The 21,762-nt window shown below is 42.8% G+C and overlaps 1 protein-coding gene across 2 annotated transcripts in view; it reads right to left on the bottom strand.

The window, feature by feature from the left end:
* TRIP12 (thyroid hormone receptor interactor 12) overlaps positions 1–21,762 on the bottom strand; it is a 3,849,287-nt gene that overhangs the window by 250,844 nt on the left and 3,576,681 nt on the right. For both annotated transcript variants that reach the window (XM_044071052.1, XM_044071053.1), the window contains one exon: positions 18,337–18,491. In XM_044071052.1, coding sequence (XP_043926987.1) covers positions 18,337–18,491 — 155 coding nt within the window. The remainder of the gene's footprint in view (positions 1–18,336; positions 18,492–21,762) is intronic.

Consider the following 21,762-nt stretch of genomic DNA (forward strand, 5'->3'; position numbering starts at 1 on the left):
GATATGCGACAAGAGTATAGCTAGAGATGGGTCTCAGAATTACCTTTGGTTTGCACAACAAGCATGTTTAAAGAAAAATGGGCATAAGAAAAGTAAAATGAGCATGATAACAGAGATTAAAAGGGCATAGTGAGTACGATAAAAGGGTAAAATTAAGCTTAGAGAGCAAGGCAACTGCATATTTTTTAGTAAGACACCGTGTTTCGGTACAAACTACTACTTCACATTGACCAAAGTCATTCAAAGCATGAAGGCTTGCTGAGGAACAAGGGGAAGGAGGTGATGTAATGTGAGCATTTTGAAGACAGGCACCCTGAGAAAGAGACTGAGGTAAGAAAGGTAGAGTATAGGTCTTCAAAGACCATCTTTTCTTGGAACCAAAAAAAATTCTTGAGTAAAACCCCTTGGGTACTTGTTTTATAGTGCCCTGAAAATGGAGTTGGCTCAGGATAGTGGAAAATAGTTGAAGCTGACTGGGTAGTAGTTGTGGAACTCTGTGGAATGGTGATGATGCCCACCATGTCATTAAGTATCCTCTCTCGATGATGGAGAGCACCCACCTGTTTGCGGTTATTTTCTGCTAGGAGGGTAGGGATAGGGTTAGGCATAAGGAGAGAGGGGTGGAGGTGGGTAACGGAAGAGAGTTACAGTGGACTAGCTCTATCTGGGTCTGGCTGCCTCTGAAAGGAAGGGGGTGCGGAAGAGGAGGAAGATCTAGGGACAGTTTGTCTCCTTGTTTCTTTCTGTCCCCTTGACTGGGTAGCAGAGGCATGGGAAGATGGCCTCCTGACAAAGATAGACATTTGGGGATAGTTCCTATGGAATATGGAAACAGGTGAAACCAATAAATGTTTCAGATTCTGTAAGTCTTTCCCTTTTTCCTGCAATGATTTGAGTATCTGTGAAAAGGCAGCTCCAAAGAGTGCCGAAATGTCTAAAGGGGCATTAACAATTTAGGCTGGACATCCAAAGACAGTGGTTATAGTCTCAACCATGAAAACCTCAAAGACTGAAATAGAAGCAGCTGATTTGGAAGAAGTTTCAACATCATAGCTGTGCTTAATTGAATGTCTTGCTACCTGGGATACTGTGGATAAAAGGGTCTTCAAATGAGCCTTAGCTGGCAAGTCAGGAATGTCTGACAGCAAAATAGAGGTCTTAGTCAAGGAGTCTAGAGCAAACCCGGCCATATGAGTCTGGTAATTAAGTGCTCTTATTGCCAAGGTAGAGGAAGTATAAATCTTCTTCCCAACCTATCCATGAATTTACTGTCTTTGTCAGTGGGAAATAAGGAGGATAAAGGAAGCTGCCTGGAAGACTTGTCAGCTGAGACTGCAATAACAGCAGGATCTGCTGGCGGATTCTAAAAAGGTACTGTTCTTTTTCAGAAACCTTATAGAAGCTGTCTAGTCTCTTGTTAGCAGGAGTAGCAGGAGGCTGTGATTTAGGACTCTGGGAAGCAGCTAAGAAAGCATCCTGGTATGCTGGAAGTAAAGGTGGGACTGCAGATGATGAGGGTTGCTCCATCTGGAGTAATTCAAAATACCTTTTCTTGGTGCCTGAAACATCTGATACCTCCCACTTGAAATGCTGTCTAAGTAGGAAAACAGTATCCCCAGAAGAGAAATCCTTTCCAGGGGAGTCAGGAGTGATGGACTCTTCTTCTTCTGGAGTGAAATCCTTAGGGGAATCCATTTGTGAGCAATAAGTCAGGGACTCATCAGAGGAGGAAGACCAATGATCATCTAGAGATCTGTAACCCTGCTTTCTATATACATGGTCTATCAGTGATCAGTGAAAAGGTTAATGCAGTAGATTTGTTGGCAAAGAAAGTATTTTGTTCTGTCCTGATCAATGGTAAACCCACAGAGCTCAAAGTAGACATGGGTTCAAAGTGTAATGTAATGTCAGCGGAAACTTTTGCTAAAGAAAGAGCTGGTGAGCAACTTAATTTGGTCAATTGTGCAAAGCTTGTTGCTTATGAAGGTGAAGAGATTCAAATTGAAGGCTCTGTAGTGCTTTCTGTTATTCGGCTGGGAACAGTTACAACTTGCAATTTTGTGTAGTTAGAAGACCTGTGCAGTCATTATTAGGTCTTGGGAGACAGTTTGAGAATGAAACTGCTCTCTTTTACCAAAGAAGTCCAGTAGGTAAGCACATATCCCTGTTCCAGCTTTACTGATGCTATTTTCTCAGAGTACGCTGATGTTTTTAACGACAAGCTAGGCAAACTTCTAGTTGTGTACTTCATGAAAGTAGACCCAGAGGTCAGACCAGCAAGGAGAGTTCCAATAGCTATGCAGGACAAAGTCAAGGTCCAGTTAGACAAAATGGTGCAAGGTGTGACTTGTCCAATCGCAGAACCAAATAAGTGGATATCTTCCATGGTAGCTGCTCATAAGAAAAATTCAGATGAAATCAGAATATGCACTCACCCAAGACACTTGAACAAGGTATTAAAAAGACCTCATCATCCTATGCATACAATCGAGAAGACTGCCACTCTCATGCCAAATGCCACTGTTTTTTTTCTGTCTTAGATGCAAAGAGGTCATTTTGGCAAGTAATGGTTGATCGCAAATCTTCACTACTGATTACGTTCAGTACCCCATTTGGTAGATACAGATTCCTCAGAATACCTTTTGGAATAAATTCTGCCAGTGAAGTCTTTCAATGTGCAATGGAGCAAATTTTTTCAGGCTACCTGTGTGCAATAGTAGTTGATAATTTATTGGTTGGAGATAATGGTGAAGACGAGTATCTCAGAAATCTCGGGGAAAGTTCTGGTCAGAGTGCATGAAGTGAATTTAAAGTTCAATTCTCTGAAATGTACATTCAGACTACCAGAAGTTACTTAAGTAGGTCATTTATTTACCAGTACAGGCTTACGACCAGATCCTTCTAAGCAAGCAGCCATTCTTGAGATGCCAGCTCCAGACAATGTCCAAGCTCTACAGTGTTTTCTTGGTATGGTTAACTATTTGGGCAAATTTATCCCTTACTTTAGTGAGTTATCAGTGCCTTTAAGATAGCTGACAGGCAAAAATGTTGCCTGGTCATGGTTAGAACACCACAAGAGAGCATTTGATAACCTCAAACAGCAAATTGCCAACCCACCCACATTAAGACACTATGATGATGTCCACAAACCAGTAGTTCTTTCCTGTGATGCTTCAAAGTTCAGTTTTGGTGCAGTTATTCTTCAAGAGGGCAGACCTGTTGCCTATGTATCTAGAACACTTACCCAAACTGAGATGCAGTATGCACAAATTGAGAAGGAACTTTTGGCAATTGCGTTTGCATGTTCGAAGTTCCATGATTAAATTTATGGATGAACTATCTAGATAGAAACAGACCATCAACATCTAGTCACTATTTTAAAGAAGTCTATGCATTCAGCTCCAGGCAAGACTACAAAGAATGATGCTAAAATTGCAAAAGTATAATTTCAATATGGTCTACACAAAAAGCAAACTTCTTTATCTGGCTGATACCTTAGCCAGATTGCCCAGAAAAACCACGGAACAGCTTGATGCAAAGAATTTTGACTTTGATGTCATGGAAGTGCATAAGTTTTCTACCATGAGACTTGATGAGCTAAGAGAGATCATACAAAGACTGATCCAATTTTGCAAAAGCTCCACCAATTCATCAATGTAGGATGGCTGTCAAAGCAATCCTGTGTACTGCCAGAAGTATAACCTTATTTTCTATACAGATATGAGATGCTGACGCAAGATGGTATAGTTTTCAAAGGTCCAAAAGTTGTTGTTACTACTTTCTTACAACATGAATATATCCAGATTTTGCATAGTGGCCATCCAGGTTCTGATTAAACCAAAAGAAGGGCAAGAGGACTAGTATTTTGGCCTTCTCTTTCGAAAGACATTGATAAAGTGCTTTCTTCTTGTTCAATCTGCAACAGTACTAAGTCACATTTGCAAAAAAGAGCCACTTCGGCTAAGCAAAATTAGTGAACTACCTTGGGTCAACAGTAGTCACTGACATATTTGAGTAGAACAATCAGCATTTACTTAGTGTTGGTAGACTCTTATTCAAAGTTGTACGAGATCGTTTTGCTACCTAACCTAACATCCAGTGCTCTTATTACTAAGATGAAATTTCATTTCTCAGTCCACAGTCATCCATAATTATTTCTGACAACGGTTCACAGTTTACCAGTGAATTGTTTCAGAAATTTGCAAAAGAGTGAGACTTTAGCCATGTCATTAGTAGTCCTGAATATCCATGTTATTAGTAGTCCTGAATACCCACAGTCAAACGGCCTTACTGAACGTGCAGTAGAGTGCAAAGCAATTACCATAAAGGTCAAAGCATGACAATACCAATATCTTCTTGAATTTACTCAGTCTCAGAAATATACCCCATGACAACCTACTTGGCTCACCTGCTCGGAGACTTTTATCTAGGCAAACCAGAACAGCCTTGCCCATCAGTTCTAGTTTGTTGGTGCCTAATGCTAAAAACAACAGAGCAATCAAAGCCCAACTTTTTAAGAAGCGTTCTTCCCAGAAGTCCAGCTATGACAAAAGGAGAGGATTTCTTCGTCTGTTAAAAGGAGGACAGAGAGTGAGGATGCAAACGGCAAAAGGCTTTGATCGAATTGGTCAAGTGAGAGGTGTATGTGCCGAGCTGAGATCCTACTTCGTGAAATCTGAGGGTATAGAATACAGGAGAAACCGCAGACATCTTACTGTATCAGAAACAATATCGCAGCATCGTACCTGTGATACAGACTCTAGATCTCAGAGCAACCCTGAAAATGTTCATACTGAAGAACATTTTGCAGTATCCATTCCCATTCCTGATGATGTCCCAGTTGTTCCCAAAGTTGAACATTCCTTGAAGACTGTCCCTGTTGCTAGATCCAATACTGACTTTTATGTTACACGATCAGGTCGTACTTCTAGACCTAATGTAAAATACACAGCAACCGGGGCATGATTGTTTTGTGCGTCTAATTTTGTATGACTGTCAAATAATTAGTTCTGTATAACTGCATATCAAAAGATCATTTCTGTAAATTGCATGCCATTCAATACTGTAATTTTATATATGAATCATTTCTCAAATAGGGAGGATGTAGATCAGAGCGTGTGCATGTACCTTTAAGAAGCATTTTCAGATGTAGCACGTGCATATAAACAGTGAGCACGTGCAGGCAGCACTGCCATTTTGATAGAACAGCCAGAGTATTAACATGTATGAGTGTGGTAGTTGGTCTGTTTATAAGTTTAGACCAGCAAAAAACACACAAGACAGGCGCCCAAGAGAAGTAAGTCCAAACACCGAGAAATCCGTAACAATATAAATGAGTTGTAGCAGCTAACAGCTTTTCCAAAAGGATACGAGCTGTTATTGAAGACCAATGATAAAATCCAAAAAGAAGAAAGCGTAAAAAATCCCTTTTTTTACGCTTTCTTCTTTTTGGATTTTATCATTGGTCTTCAATAACAGCTCGTATCCTTTTGGAAAAGCTGTTAGCTGCTACAACTCATTTATATTGTTACGGATTTCTCGGTGTTTGGACTTACTTCTCTTGGGCGCCTGTCTTGTGTGTTTATAAGTTTAAGTTACAGAGCCTCATTACTGATATGTTCGTGTGCAATATAGCTGCTTGAACTGAACCCACAAATGTTGATCTGTTTTATCCTGACCAGATGAGTGAGAAGATCCAAGATGGGATTGATATCACAGACATTCTATGAAACACCTTATCCTTGCTAGTCTGTTGGGACCTTCTGGATGACTCGCTTGCCTAGCAGACTTCTGACTTCTTGGGCTGCTGCCTTCCTTTGCAGGGGTAGGATGTTGGAAAGTCTTTTTGAGTTAGGGGTTAGGGAAAGAAAGAGAATTATGTAAACTCTGGTTATGCTTCTCTGCACCCATGTATCTTGGGTGATGGCTGCACAGCCTGTGGAGTGTAGAGACAAGCACCCCTGACTGCCTCCAGACTGCAGCAGTCTGGAAACCTTTCAGGAGTGCTGGCATGGCTTGCTGGTAAAGTGGCCTCAAAAAGTACAGTTGTGTACACTTACCATAAATGTAGATGTTCGAGTGTATTCACTGTTGCAGTCATTACATTTGGGTAATCTGCAGGCAGGTTGCCCTCAGTTGGCCAGAATAACAAAGTCTTGGGTCCTACATCGGTTGCTGTCTCCTCTTCCATGATGTCAAGTTGTCAGGGGTATAAAACATGCAGCCGACGCCATTTTAATCAGTTTTTCTTGCCCCAGATGTCAGGTGCCCCCCAAATGGGGAGCAAAAAAAAAATGTGTATATATATATATATATATATATATATATATATATATATATATATATATATATATATCTATAAACTATAAATATATAAATGCACTTTAGAAACATAAAATTTACCTTCAACTAAAAGCAAATACACCACAAAGGCTTTTGAGTATAGTGAAGGAAAAAACAGGTATAGAAAGGGGGCTGGCGGGTGGGTAATCCGGACTGCAACAGTGAATACACTTGAACATCTACATTTTTAAGTGTACACAACTGTACTATGTTCTTCGTGCTTCACTGTTGCATTACATTTGGGTAGAATCCCAAAGCTATGCATGGGAGGATGGAACTAAACGGCATTAGGAGCAGCTATAAGGCCCTGCAGGACTGCAGTGGCAAAGCCTGCCCTGGATTTAGAGAAGGGAGGTAAATGATAATACTTTGTGAACGTATGAACTGAGCTCCAAGTAGCAGCTATAAGAATGTCTCTGGTAGGGACCCCTCTGAGAAAAGCTGCTGAAGTAGAGGCAGCCCTGGTGGAATGGGACTTGATCCCCTTGGGCACAGGTTTGCCATGGTGCAAGTAGCAGAAACAAATGCAATGGCTTATCCATTTAGTCTGCTTTGATATAGCCTTCCCCTCTGATCCTGCAGCAGATACTACCAGTAGTTGCTCAGACTTTCTTAGAGATTTTGTCCTGTTTAAGTAGAATCTTAGTCGTCTCTGTACATCCAATGAATGCAGAATCTGCTCCTGCTTGTTCTGTGGATTTGGGAAAAACGTTGGCAGGTGAATGGTCTGGTTAAGTGCCACACTAGACATCACCTTAGGCATAAAAGAATGAATGGTTCTGAGGGCCACCCTGTCAGGGTAAAAAAATAATGAAAGGCTCCACTGTCATGAGAGCCTGTAGTTCTGAAACCCTTCTAGCTGAAGTGACTGCCAAAAGAAAAGCAGTCTTCCAAAAAGACATTTTATATCCGCAGTAGCTGCTGGTTCAAAAGGAGGCAGGGTGAGTTTTTCCAGCACAAAATTGAGGTCCCATACAGGAGTTGGTGCTCTCCTGGGAGGCCTTAAATTTTTGGTCCCTCTGAGGTACTGTTTTAGCAGTGGATGAGAAAAGAGAGGAGGCTATGTGTTGTAATGAGCCGATATGGCAGAGGCATGGATTTTTAGTGAAGAAAAAGATAGGCCCTTGTCAAGCATCTCAGTTAAGTATTGTAAAATCTGAGGAATATTGGGCTTTGCTGTGTCTATTCCTTGTGCTTGGTTCCAAGCACAGAATCTCTTCCACTTATCAGCATAAGATTTTCTAGTACTAGGCCTTCTGGCTTCCAAAATGACATCCATCACAGGTTTACTGAGAGATGTGGTTGGTAAAATTAGTTGACTAGCCATGCTGCATGATTCAGAGTTTAGAGCGGTGTGTGCAGAATTTGATAGTTCTGCTGAGACAACAGGTGAGGTGTTTGAGGCAAGTACCACAGAGGAAGGTGTGACATATTCCTTAGAAGCAGGTACCAGTATTGGCGAGGCCAGTCCAGAGCAATTAAAATCATTTTTGTTTTTTCCTGTCTGAATTTTAGTAAGACCTTGGAGAGTAGAGGCAGAGTGGGAAAGGCATAGACTGATAGGTTTTTCCAGCTGAAGGATACAGCATCCACTTTCCATGCTTTTTTGTGATGAGTTCTTGTGCAGAATTTGTCCAACTGATAATTTTGGGGAGAGGCAAATAGATCTATGTCTGGGCTTCCCCATTTCTGTGTTAACATGCTGAAGATTTGTGGATCCAGTTTCCATTCGTGCAGGTCCATAAGATTTCTGCTTAGGTCGTCTGCCAGAGTATTTTGCTTTCCTGGCAGGAACTGAGCTTGAAGATGTATTTGGTAAGTCAAAGCTGTGTTCCACAAGGCCATGGCTAGTCTGCAAAGGGGGTAGGAATGGGTAACCCCCTGCTTATTTATGTACCACAACTGTGGTGTTGTCCATCTTTATCAGTAGTTGTCCTGGATGAAATAAGTCCTTGAAGGCTGTCAGTGCATTCTGAACAGCTAGCATTTCTTTCTGGTTGATATGTAGATGCATTTGGTTTGGGCTCCATTTGCCCTGAATGCATCTCCCTGCCAGGTAGGCCCCCCGAGCATAGTCTGATGCGTCTGTAGTTAGGGTTTGGGTGGCAGGGGGTAGAGTAAATGACAGTCCCTTGTTTTGGTGACATGTCCCTGCCCACCATAAAAACTCCTGTTGCAGGCAGGGAATGAGAGGAATCATTGTTTCCAGGCTGTGACAATGCTGACTCTAAGCTTTTTGGATACCATTGAAGTTTCCTCATATGCAGTCTCGCATATGGAATAAGTAGAATGCAGGATGCCATGAACCCCAAAGCCTGCAGAATCTGTCTTGCAGATAACTGGGTTTTTGTTGCCATTTGTCTTAAGTATGTTGTCAATTGCATTTGTTTTGTCTGGCGTAAGGTAAGCCATCTGAGCAGTTGTATTCAAGCTTGCACCCAGGAATGTAATTATTTGAGAGGGTACCAGTTGTGATTTCTTTTCGTTTATTGTGTACCCTAGGCATGCTAGAAGCCTTTTTACAAACGCCAGATGTTGTAGAAGAATGTCCTTGTTTTCTGCTTGAATGAGACAGTCGTCCAAGTAAGGATAGATTTGTATGGTTGTCTGCAAAATGCAATTACTGGTGGCCAGGCACTTTGTAAAGATCCTGGGCGCAGTAGACAAGCCAAAATGCAGTGCAGAGAATTGGTAATGCATAAAACCTGCCTTGAAGCGGAGGTATCTTCATCACGATTCCCTTATTGGGATATGCAGATATGCCTCAAGTCGAGACACTAACCAAGCGTTTTTGCCCAGCATGGGCAGTAGCTGCTGTAAAAGTCAGCATTTTGAATTTTAGAATGTCCAAGAATGTGTTCAAAATCGATACGTCCAGTACTGGACGCCAGGCATTGTCTTTTCTGGGTACCAGGAACAGTCTTGAATAAAAACCTTGTCCTTTTTCCTGTTCTGGTACTGATTGAACAGCCCCCATATCCATGAGGGACGTAACTTGTTTCTGAGCCTCTGCCCACTGATTTTGTGGCAGATCTGGCCAACCGTTTGGAATTGGCAAAGTATGGAAATGAAAACTGTACCCCTGGGATACTATGTTTAATACCCACTTGTCCTGGGTTATTAACTGCCAATTTTGACCAAGAAGTGCTAATTTTCCCCCCAAGGGGGCTCCCAACAGATAAGTGCTTGGTGATGGTAGAGTGAAGTCATTAAGACTGCTTACTGTAGGGTTGTGCTTTGTTTCCTCCAGATTTGGAGGTACGGGCACCCCATTTCTTTGACCTGTAAGAACCCTGCGATCGGTATCTAGGAGCCTTTTGAGTGCTTGGATTTGCCTTGTGAGGCTTTGTTGGACACAGGAAAGGACCAATTTTTAGTAGGCCAGTGTCTACTGAATCTGGGTGGCTGCACTTGTAAGAAATCTTTTACAGTTTGCATAGATTTAGCTTTGTCTTCCATTTTCTTTAAAACCTCTTCTGCCTTATTACCAGTATCATGCTGTAAAGGTGCATCCAACAATTTAGCTTTAACATGATCGGGCAGATTTTGCTCCTTGGGAAGCCAGGCATGCCTTCTAATCAGAGATCCAGTAACTGTGGCCCTGCAAGAGGCCTCCAAGGAATCAAAACCACATTGCAAAGTATGCTTTATAACTTGATCTGCTGCATGCAATAATTCCTGTAATTCTTTATTTTCCACACAATCAGAAATCAACTTCATTTTCTGTTTCAATAAGCCCATAACATGCTGTTGATATTTAAGCATATGAAACTGGCAGTTTAAAGCCCTAATTGCCAAGGTTGCAGACGTATAAACCTTCTTTCCCCATCTATCCAGCACCCTGGAATCTCTATCAGAGGGGGTAGGATTCTTGGCTGTTGAGGCCTTTACACCTTTGGGACCCTGTGAGATAGTTTCAGGGTCAGCAGCAGGATTTTTGAATAAAAATTTGTGGGAGTCAGGAACCCTGTAATATCTGCCTGGCTTACTAGTAGCTGGAGGTAGGGAATCAGGAGCCATGCTTGATTCCGCAAACACATCAACAATGTCTAATACAGGAGGTATAGCCAAAGGCCTATGCTGAAGAAGAAGGAAATCCCTAAGCCTCTTTTTTGATTCGGAGAAATCCTGACTCTCCCAATAAAAATGTTCCCTTAGAGTATGCAAGGTTTCTCCAAAAGAATAATCCTCAGGAGGAGATGCAGATGGAATGGATTCTTCAGCATCTGAATCCTCATAGGGTGGTATAGAAAATTCCTGATCAGAAGAAATAGAAACCTGATCTGAAGATTCATAATCAGTGTCTTGCCTCGGCCTCTAAGCGGTGTGTGGGGGGGTTGGGAACCCCTGATCAAGGTAATTAAGTCTTCAGCCATTTTGATCATCTGTCTTTTAGGCATAGGAGCCTGAGCCAATGGCTCATGGGTCATTTTTTTAGACTTAGAAGTTGTTTTTATTTTTGAGGCTGGCGTCAGTTTTATATAGAAATGCTGAGGCCTGAAAACACCCTCAGAAGCCAGTGCCTGCTCAGTGGCTCTGGACCCATCAAAGGGAGAGACACCGAGGGTTCAATACTCTGAGAATCTCGCAGCACACCAGACTCCGCATGGGTCTCGGTAGAGGCCTGTGACTCAAAAGTAGTGGGTATCAGAGGCTGCGAAAGCACCTCATTGAGTACCGGCGACTGGCTTAGGAGAAGCTTTGTCATCGGTTTTGGACCTCAACGGTCTGTCTCTGTCCTTTTCTTTGCATTTTTTGTGAACTCCGGTAGTCGGATTGCTATCCGACAACATTTCAGGGTAATTAAATCTGGATCCAAAATATTTTGAAGCAAAGATATACCAACGCTTAATAGTGCATTGGTTAAATCTAGCACAAAACCGACAGCAAGGCAAGTTATGATCTGGGCCTAAGCAAGGAATACAGTACAAATGAAAATCCTTATGAGGTATTTGCTTCCCACAAGTAATGCAATTATTAACTTTTACTGACATCGGTAAGGAGCAAGAAAAAGTTTCTCCAACGGGGTACTTAGCTTTAATTGAAGACTTCGGTTCTGAAACTCGAATGCGAAAATTTCAGGAGTCAGCCGACCAGCACTTGCGAACTGCTTCTGCTTCGGGCACCGCGCGGCAAGAAAGACTGAAGAAAATTGCGTTGGCTGCATGTTTTATACCCCTGACGACCTGACATCATGGAAGAGGAGACAGCAACCGATGCAGGACCCAAGACTTTGATATTCAGGCTGACTGAGGGCAACCTGCCAGCAGATTACCCATATGTAATGACTGCAACAGTGAAACACGACGAACATCAGGCAGCCAACACCATTACATCAGTTTTTCTTGCCCCAAATGTCAGGAGCCCCCAAACAGGGAGCTAAGTTATGGTGGAAAAAAACCCCACCAGTAAAAAGTAAATACCAATAGCCCTGTGAGGAAGAGAGAGAGAGATACAAGGGGGCTGGAGGGTGGGACTGCAACAGTGAATACACTCGAACATCTACATTTATGGTAAGTGTACACAACTGTACTATGTTCTTCGTGTTTCACTGTTGCAGTCATCACACTTGGGTTGATTCCCAAAGCTGAAGAATGGGTGGAGGCAGTCAAGAAGAGGTGGGGTTGGCTAGTATGCCCTGCAGGACTGCGGCTGCAAAGCCCGCCCTTGATTTAGAAAAGATAGGCAGGTGGTAATGCTTGGTGAAGGTATGAACAGAACTCCAAGTTGCAGCTTCCAGAATGTCCCTGGTAGGGACTCCTCTGACAAAGGCTGTAGAGGTTAAAGTTGCCCTAGTGAAATGTGTTCTGACCCCCAGAGGGGGTGGTTTCCCATGGTGTTTGTAACACAAATGGATACAGTGTGCTATCCATTTGGAGATGGTTTGTTTTGATACGGCCTTGCCCTCTGCCCTGGTGCAAAGCTGACTTTTAACTGGTCAGATTTCCTAAAGGGCTTAGTCCTATCAAGGTAGAATCTGAGCTGTCTGTGCACATCTAAAAAGAGTGCAGGATCCTTTCCCCCTTATTTTGGGGATTAGGAAAAAAAGGTGGGCAAATGGATAGATTGGTTGAGAGCCACACTGGACACCACTTTAGGCATGAAAGTTGGGTTAGTCCTGAGGGAGACCCTGTCAGTATGAAAAATGAAGGGTTCCACAGCCATAAGTGCTTGTAGCTCAGACACTCTTCTAGCTGAAGTGATGGGCAGAAGCAAGGCTGTTTTCCAAGAGAGGAATTTTAACTCTGCTGACGCTGCAGGCTCAAAGGGGGAGGGGGTAGTGTGAGCTTTTCCAACACAAAGTTAAGGTCCCAAGCAGGGGTAGGGGCTCTTCTTGGTGGCATTAAGTTTTTAGCCCAACTCAGGGACTGCCTGATGAGAGGGTGTGAGAAGACAGGTGGCAGAGGCATGGATCTTAATGGAAGAGAAGGATAGGCCCCTGTGGAGTCGGTCTGCTAGGTAATTCAGGATGAGAGGTAAGGAGGGCTGAGCTGGATCCGCTCCTTTAGTCTGGGTCCAGGAACAATACCTTTTCCACTTGTCAGCATAGGATTTTCTAGTACTCAGTCCATCTGGCTTCATGTATGACATCCAGTACCTGCTTGCTTAGGCTGGCCACTGGAGGAGAAGTCAAGGAATAAGCCAGACTGCAAGGTTCTGGGTCTGCAATTGCGGATACAAGAACTGTCCCTCCTGCTGAGTCAGGACAGTTGGGATCTGAGGGAGGTGCCATGGAGGCAACGGTGACAGACTGCGCAAAAGTGGGTACCAGTGATGGCGTGGCCAGTCTGGGGCAATCAGGATTGCCCTTGGTCTTTCTTACCTTACCTTCAGTAATACTCTTGTATGAAGAGGTAGAGGGGGAAATGCACACATTGAGAGGTTTGCCCACTGGAGGGATAGGGCATCCACTTTCCAGGCCTTGCTTTGAGGTTCCCTGGTGCAAAATTTGCTGAGTTGGTCGTTGTAGGGGGAGGCAAATGGGTCCACCTTCGGGGCACCCCATTTCTGGGTCACAAGGCTGAAGGTGCTGTGGTTTAATTGCCACTTGTGTGGGTCTAGGAGATTTCTGCTCAAGTTGTCTGCCAGAAAGTTTTGCTTACCTGGCAGGAATTGAGCTTGCAGGTGAATATGCATGGCTGAGGCCATGTTCCAAAAGGTCATGGCTAGCCTGCAGAGTGGGTTACCCCCTGCTTGTTGATGTACCACATTCACTGTAGTGTCGGTTTTGATTAGTAGGGGCCCTGGAGAGAGTATGGATCTGAAAGCTATCAGAGCATGCTGAACAGCTAGCATCTCTTTTTGGCTGATGTGCAGATGAATTTGATTTGGGCTCCAGTGGCCCTGAATGCACCTGCCGTCCAGATGTGCACCCCAGAGATAGCCTGCTGCATCTGTGGTTAGGGTCTGGGCAGCGTGGGGTTGAGTAAAGGGAAGCCCCTTGTTGTGGTTGCATGCTGCTGCCCACCAAAGGAACTCTTTCCTTAGACAAGGTATCATAGGTATGATAGTTTCCAGGTCCTGAGAATGTTGGCACCAAAGAATTTTTAAGTACTACTGAAGTTTCCTCATATGCAGTTTGGCATATGGAATTAGTAAAATGCAGGAGGCCGTGAACCTTACAGCTTGCAGGATTTTCCTTGCGGATAACTGGGTTCTGGTGGCCATTTGAGAGAAGTAGCCTGTCAAACAGGCTTGTTTTTCTGGAGTAAGGGATGCCATCTGGGATGCTGTGTCTAAGAAGCTTGCTCCAAGGAATACAATTTTTTGACTGGGGACTAGTTTGGATTTCTTTTCATTGACAGTGTACCCCAGGGAGGTTAGAAGGTCCTTTACAAATGTCAGGTGCTGCAACAGCTTTTCCTGTCTGCCTGAATCAGGCAATCGTCCAAGTAGGGGTAAATCTGAATATTTCTGTCTGCAATAGGCAATGGCTGGAGCCAGACTTTTTATCAAAACTCTGGGAGCAGCGGATAATTCAAAGGGAAGTGCAGAAAACTGATAATGGACAGATCCTGCCCTGAAACGTAGATATTTCCTGCAGGAGTCCCTGAATGGGATGTGCAGATAGGCCTCCTTTAGGTCTAGGGTGGCTAACCAGGCATCTTTGGATAGCATAGGGAGAAGCTGCTGTAGGGTAAGCATTTTGGTACCACCAGGAAGGTGTTTAGAATGGCTGGAGCTAAGAATGGGCACCAGATGCCTTCTTTTCTCGATACCAGGAAAAGTCTGGAATAAAAACCTTGGCCTATCTGTTCTGCAGGAACAGGCTGAATTGCCCTTATGGACAGCAGGGACTGAATTTGGTTTTGTGCCTCTGCCCACTGGTTTGGAGGAAGGTCTGGGAACCCTTTTGGAATTGGCAGCATGTGGAAATAAAATCTGTACCCCTGGGATACTATGTTGAGAACCCATCGATTGTTGGTGATGTGGGTCCAGTTTTTTGCATGGAGGGCAGGTTTTCCTCCTAGGGCCACGAGCAATTGGGCAGAGGTGAGGAGTTGAGAAGTCATTGTGAATTATTTCCATAAGGGGGTTGCTTAGCACTCCCTGTTTTAGAAGTGGAGGTACTCCATTGCTTAGATCTCTGCATACCCTGAGACTGTAGTCTGGGGGGGGGTCTGTTTCCCCTAGGTCTAGTTTGAGGTGGCCTTGATGGGGCTCGAAAGGACCAATGTTTTGAGGGGCAATGCCTACTGAATCTTGGAGGCTGCACCTACAAAAAATCTTTGACTGTCTGCATAGACTTAGCTTTTTCTTCCATCTTTTTAAAACCTCTTCTGCTTTAGTGCCAAACAGATTATCATTGTTCAGAGGTGCGTCCAATAATTTTGATTTGCCATGGTCTAACCTATGACTGCTACCTTGCAGGATTTTTCTAGGGTGTCAAACCCACGCTGCAGGGTATGCTTGCTGACTTGGCTTGCAGAGTGCATAAGCTCCTGTAATTCTTTATTTTCTGCACAATCAGGGAAGGTAGATAATTTTTGCTTAATAAGTTCCATAGTATGCTGCTGGTAATTCACATGTGGAACTGACAATTTAATGCTGTAATGGCAAGAATTGCAGAGGTGTATACTTTTTTTACCCCATCTGACTAAAGCTCGGGAATCCCCATCCGAGGGGATTGGATTCTTAGCTGTAGTTACTTTTATTCCTTTAGGTCCTTGGGCGATGACCTCTGGGTCAGCAGTAGGATTTTTGAAAAGAAATTTGTGTGAGTCAAATACTCTGTAGTACCCGTCACGTTTCCTGGGAGCAGGGGGTAAAGTATCAGGCGTTAGACTGGACTCCATAAAGACATCATCCACAACATCCAGAACAGGAGGGATGGCTAAGGGGGTCTGTGCTGTGGTAACTCTAAAAATTCCCTGAGTCTCTTTTTGGACTGTGGATAATCCTGGCATTCCTAATGGAAATGCTCTCCCAAAGTATGTAGGGCTTCACCAAAAGAAAAATCTTCTGGAGGGGAGGCAGAAGGACTGGATTTCCTCTGCATCTGAATCCTCATAGGCAGATAAGGGCATGTCTTCATCAGAAACCTAAGAGTCGTCGGACTCTTGGTCAGATAAAGTTGCTGGGGACAAGTCTATCCTTTCTTTTAGCAGGGGAAGGCTGGCTTCCCCTAATCAACATGATCAGGTCTTCTGCCATTTTAAGCATCTGTGAATGTGGCAAGGAAGCAGGCGCTTGAGTTTGGGTCATCAGTTTTTTTAGGCGTAGCTCATACTCTTGGCCTTAGAAACTCTGTAGTTTTGGAAAGAACTGAAGATGCGAAAGAAGTTATCAGTTTGTGTCGAATATCGGTAGTGCGAAGAACTTCCTCAAAATCCGGTGCCTGCACAGCGGCTCCGGACCAATCCTAGGTAGAGACATGTGCAGGTTCCGTAGTCAAGGAAGAGTCTCGTAGCACACCGGACTCCGAACAGGTCTCGGTAGTGGCCTGCGAATCCATCGAAGCAGGCATCAGGGGCTGCAAAAGCGCCTCACTGAGTACCAGTGAACTGGTGACTAGCTTAACAGAAGCGTTGTCGGCAGTTTTGGACCTGTGCGTCTGTCTCTGTCTTTATCCTTACATTTTTTGGAAGATCGGTAGTCAGATGGCTTACCAAAGCCATTTCGGAATACGGAGATAGAGAACGAAAGTATTTAGCTATAATAAGGACTCGACGATGAATAGTTCGGGCATTGAACAAAGCACAAAACTGACAGCGAGGTACGTCGTGGTCTGGGCCTAAACAGGTGACGCAGTAAGAATGGAAATCTCAGTGTGGTATTTGCTTTCCACAGGCGAGACAATTGTTAACTTTTTCTGACATCGGTTAGAGCAAGAAAAAAGGATCCCCAATGGGGTACTTCGCTTTAGAAGACTTCAAGAAGATTCAATTTCAGAAACAAAAACTCAGGTATCGGCTGACCTGCACTCGTGTGAACTGCTTCTGCTTCGGGCTCCTCGGCAAGAAAGACTGATGTAATGGCGTTCAGCTGCCTGTTTTTATACCACAGTCGACCTGACGTTAGTCCTGAAGCGACAGCAACCGACGCAGAAATACTAAGCCTCTGGTATTTGGGCCGACTGAGGGCTACCCCTGGCAGGACAACCCAAGTGTGATGACTGCAACAGTGAAACACGAAGAACGTCATTGGATTACCATAATGAACTCTGTTTTCCTAGTGAAATTCAAAATGTGATGGTCAGAAGTAATTAAGAAAGGTGGATGTCTGTTTGCCATGTTCAGGAATTTATTTAGTCAGTGTCAATCCTGACATTAAATAGTTGGCACTAACTTTGTCAAAAATGCCACTTGCTAGGATAGTCAAAGAATGAAAATCTGCCAAATGACATTGCATTAAAGATTACTAAAAAGTTTCTGAAGAACTATGGTGACCAAAACTTAGACAACAAATGACAACCATAACGCCAATGTTACAAGCATATGTGGAAACAAAAAGACTATGCATTATTGCTACAAGTAGGCTATAATTAACAGAAACCTAGTAAGTGGGCATTTCTACAAGATAATGCAGTCAAAAGGCAAACAACTTTCTATTAAAAAAGATTTTTTGATAACCATTGCCATCTACATTTCCATACATAAGATTCAAAAAAGGACTTATGTCTAAAAGCGTATGCATCAATTAGGGGAAGGACCAAATACTCAGTGACCAAGGAATGTAAAGGACATAAAATCCGTGTTTTACTCAAGTGTAACATGTGGTGGGATTTCTTTACCTCCTCTTTCTCAGTGTGGGAAAATGCATTTCTTAGTACGCATGGAATGCTGCAGCCTTCCTGAAACAACACAGCATGAAGCAGCCACTACAAGTTCAGACTAGTGCTTCCACTGTGGCTGACAGTTAAGTGGCTAAAACTGCTGCTGCACACATCATGCCAAGTCCACCCTTTAACCACCCTGTGGCATTGCATTCAGGTTTTGAGTTGACCAAACAGAAGATATGGCCAAGACAGCTTCCCAGTAAAAAGTGAAGGAAAAAATGAAATACACAAGCCAAACAGCTAGAAACATGCTTTGACTTGGTGCAGGAAATCTTTAGCTACAACTTTATCAGAAAAGAAAAGTAACTGCAACATTAAAAAATCTTAGGGCTGATAAAGTCTCATCATAACCAAAACAACTTACAAAGTGTAGCGGTATGCACTTTATGGACTACAACACACACAAATTGCAATGGAAGTGACCAGACTCCTGACAACCAGTCAAAAAGTCTACAAGCCAAGTGCACTGAAACACCTTATCTTGAAGAAACGATGGCTAACTATTAAAATAAAATGAAGACTGTGGAAAGTGCACATCAACCATACTACTAGAAGTGCATATTTTATTTCATCTACTATACAGAAGCAAAAGTGATCTTCATTTACTTAACTTACAACAAAACAGGAATGGCTGTCTGAAGCAAAGTCTCATTTAAAGTATCAGTATGAAGGACACCAGAAGACAAGGAATGCACATAGGAGCATTAACTTCTTACCAGTCTAAAATCCATGATGGCCTTAGCCAGTAACTTGCCCAAAAAGCGAAATTTCATTTTTACTTTTGCAATGTGTGCTGGTTTCGCTGTTCTTCCAAAGGGAAGTGCAAACAGGCCTTGAGGATTATGAATATATTTGGTCCCTTCATTGCTTCCTATAAAAATACACATAATTAGATAATTATCTTGGAAAATGCAGGTCAGTGAACTGTTTGTACACACTGCTTTACTATGAAATCCGTAATATAAACCTAGATGCCACAGAAGTTTAACTAGCTGGTTAGAGAGATTTGCTGAAAAGATCCACAAGAATTTAACAGGTATACATCACTCAGATTTGGTCTACACTACTTCTGACACCACATCAAATTCATAATTTGCAAGGATAAGAGAAGTGCAACACACAGTTTGTAATGAAAAAATAAAGAATGAACTAATTTTTATGAACACTTGTCAAAGTCAAAAGACAGACATAATACAAAATTAAAACTCTAATACTGATGATGCAAAGTTAACAGCTTACATTACAAACTAAGGAAAAAGTGTACTTCATCAATAGGCACTTCTCTGCTGCTGACATTTTGCTCACATCTGTATTAATGCAAGAAATTTAAATACATATTTACAAATTGTTTATACAGAACTTGATTTGTACAAAAATGTATTCAGCAATATTTTTTTTATACTTGTGTGCATCTGTAGGGCTTATTAAAAGGTTCATGTACAGTTTTGTTTGAAAACCAGTGCAGGAAACTAAGTTTATTCTTCTTTCAGTGTTCTTATTGAGTGGGTGGTATTGGAGACACTGTTTCAGCTATGGTAAAGATTTCAAGCCTGAATCTAAACAGCATGAAACCAAAAGTAAGGAGAAAAAAAAAAAGACAGTAAATGTCAGAATTCTAAAATGTTAGGCTCTTTCACTCTTATTTAAAAAAAAAAAAAAAAAAACTGCAGAGATTTTTCTGATGCATGAAGATATGGTGTGCACTGCTGTAGTTTAGGCTTTACTATGAGGATGCAGGCAAAAGTCGAGTCACATGATTCAGGTGTGTGACATGAGAAAACATTTTTAGATTTGTTAGGCATCTTCTGTTGGTATGTGAAGTTTACTAGACTACATATTGAATGGTTTACTTCTCTGTCTGTGTTAGCTGAAGGGGATACAGAAGAGAAAGAAAAATGACTAAGTTTATGCTTCCTTTCCTTGGGAGTCCCAAACAAAAGACAAACCTCAAGTACAGTCCTTTCCCAGGGAATCAAGCTCCTAAGAGTGCATCCACAAAGGCAGAACCTCTGCTCCCTTCTCCAAAGCTTGCAAGAGTGGTTCTCCCTTGCCTGGAGAGGACAACCGAACAGCTGCAGAAGACATGCCTGGCCCTCAGTGAGCAACTCAAGGCAGAATCGCTCATCAATGGCTGAGGCAAAGAGGTAGCCAGAGTCAAGACCAAAGCCTCCTGAACAACTTCTCGTTCTTATGGACTGCAGAGGTAACATCTGAGAAGTAGTGGCACTGGTCCATCACTGTACTGAAAAAGGTGAATGACAAGAGGTTAGTGGAGCATTAGACTTGCAGTTTTCCCCTTGAATAGTAAGTAAAACAGGAACCTGTCAACCACCCTGACAGTTGTTAAAAAAAAAAAAAAAAAAAAAAATCCTGACAGAAAAAACTTTTTTCACAGAAAAAAATCACAAATCGTTTCCTAAAGGGTGCTAACCTACCCAACTTTGCGAAGCTCTAGCTGACATTCATGTCTCAAAGTCAAAGCACTGAGCATTCTTTGATGACAAGAAAGTACCTAAATTTACGCACCCTGTCTTTATACTGTTCTCCATGAGCTCTACAGCAGTTAGGGGTGTGGAAGATTCCTCAAAGCTTTGGAAAATGGCCAGATGTCCATTCCTTCTCACAGTACGTCCCACAGAGCTTAAGCTGCTGCAACAGTGATCTAATGAAGAACATCAATTATACATAATTTTACATACAAGTTGATGTAGGCTGCACCATGGTACTAGTCTATACAGAGTTCCCAGCAGAACAGGATAGGGTAGTTTCTTAACAAAATGTCCCTAAAGATGGTAACATCAAAGTTTGACATTTATCTAGGCATGATAACCAACTTGGGAGTGTTTAACAAAGGTGTGCAAGTAAGGCCGTAATGCTGCAGCATGTGTCATCCAGAGATAAATTTTTAAAAAAAGGTAATAAAAGTTGCTACAGCTTGCAGAGTGTGCTTTAGGCTTGAATGGCAAAGGCATGTTACTAGAAGCATAACAGAAGGTTATACAGTCAACAAGCCACCAAACAATGTCAATTTAATCTCTCTCTTTTTTTTTTTTTTTTACTCAAACTACTAGGTGCAGAGGAAAGAAAAAATGGTCATCTTGCTTCAAATGTCTAGCTTAATGTGATGGAACTCTTGGATTATGTGACCCAGGCAGGTATGACCCTAGCCCTGGGCAGTATTCTACTGTCACCCAGAATTATACCACAGTACAAGCAGAAAATAACCGACTTCAACAACTGGCTAAGTTTCTGGTGTCATTCTAAGGGGATCCAGTATCTGTCTGCCTGGGATGACATGATCGACAGACCTTGATGCTTTGCCAGAGACGGCCTGCATTTGTCACCCCTGGGATTCCGGCTACTGGCCAAGGGTCTTGCTACCCCCTATAGTGCCTTTTTTAGGCAGTGTTCCAAAGACCAAAATTCCACCGTAACTTCTACAAACAAATGCAATCTGAGGATCATGCTGATCACTGATAGAAGTCTAAATCTAAAGATGCACTTGTTCGAAGCTCTCCTCAAAAAGGAGAATGTCAACATCTGTGCTTTAATGGAGACCTGGTTTAAAGAGGCAGAAAGCACCCCTGCACTCCCAGGCTACAACTCACTCCATACCTTTCGCCCCCAGAATATGACCGGAAGCTCCAAAGGTGGTGGTGTCCCCATATTCATAAAGGATACACACACCTCCAGACTGGTAGTTCAGCATAATGCATCTGAAATACTTCAGGTACAATTAACACTGGGCAAGACGGCGATGCAAGTCATAGCCTGCTACAGAATTGCAACAGTGTCCCTTGACTCTCACTCCGACTTCCTAAGCACCCTGGAACCTGTCAAGGTTCAGCCCAATTCTCTCATACTGGGCAACTTTAACTACCCTTCTATCAAATGGGAAAACTATTCTAGTACCAATGTACAGGACCAACGTTTCCTGGAATTTATCAATTCCAGTGCCTTGGACCAGCTCATTCTGACACCCACTAGAGGAAGCAACATCCTCGACCTGGTTATCACCAACATGGGAGACTGCTGCTCCACACCTATAGTCAACTCCTCCCTGGTTAAATCTGACGACAAACTGATCACCATGGAAATATCCTTCTCACCCACACCCCCTGCTAAGGTGACCACCCTGAAAA

The sequence above is a fragment of the Protopterus annectens genome, chromosome 5.part0, assembly GCF_019279795.1.
Source record: "Protopterus annectens isolate FY-2018-M chromosome 5.part0, PAN1.0, whole genome shotgun sequence".
NCBI classification, from domain to species: domain Eukaryota; kingdom Metazoa; phylum Chordata; order Ceratodontiformes; family Protopteridae; genus Protopterus; species Protopterus annectens.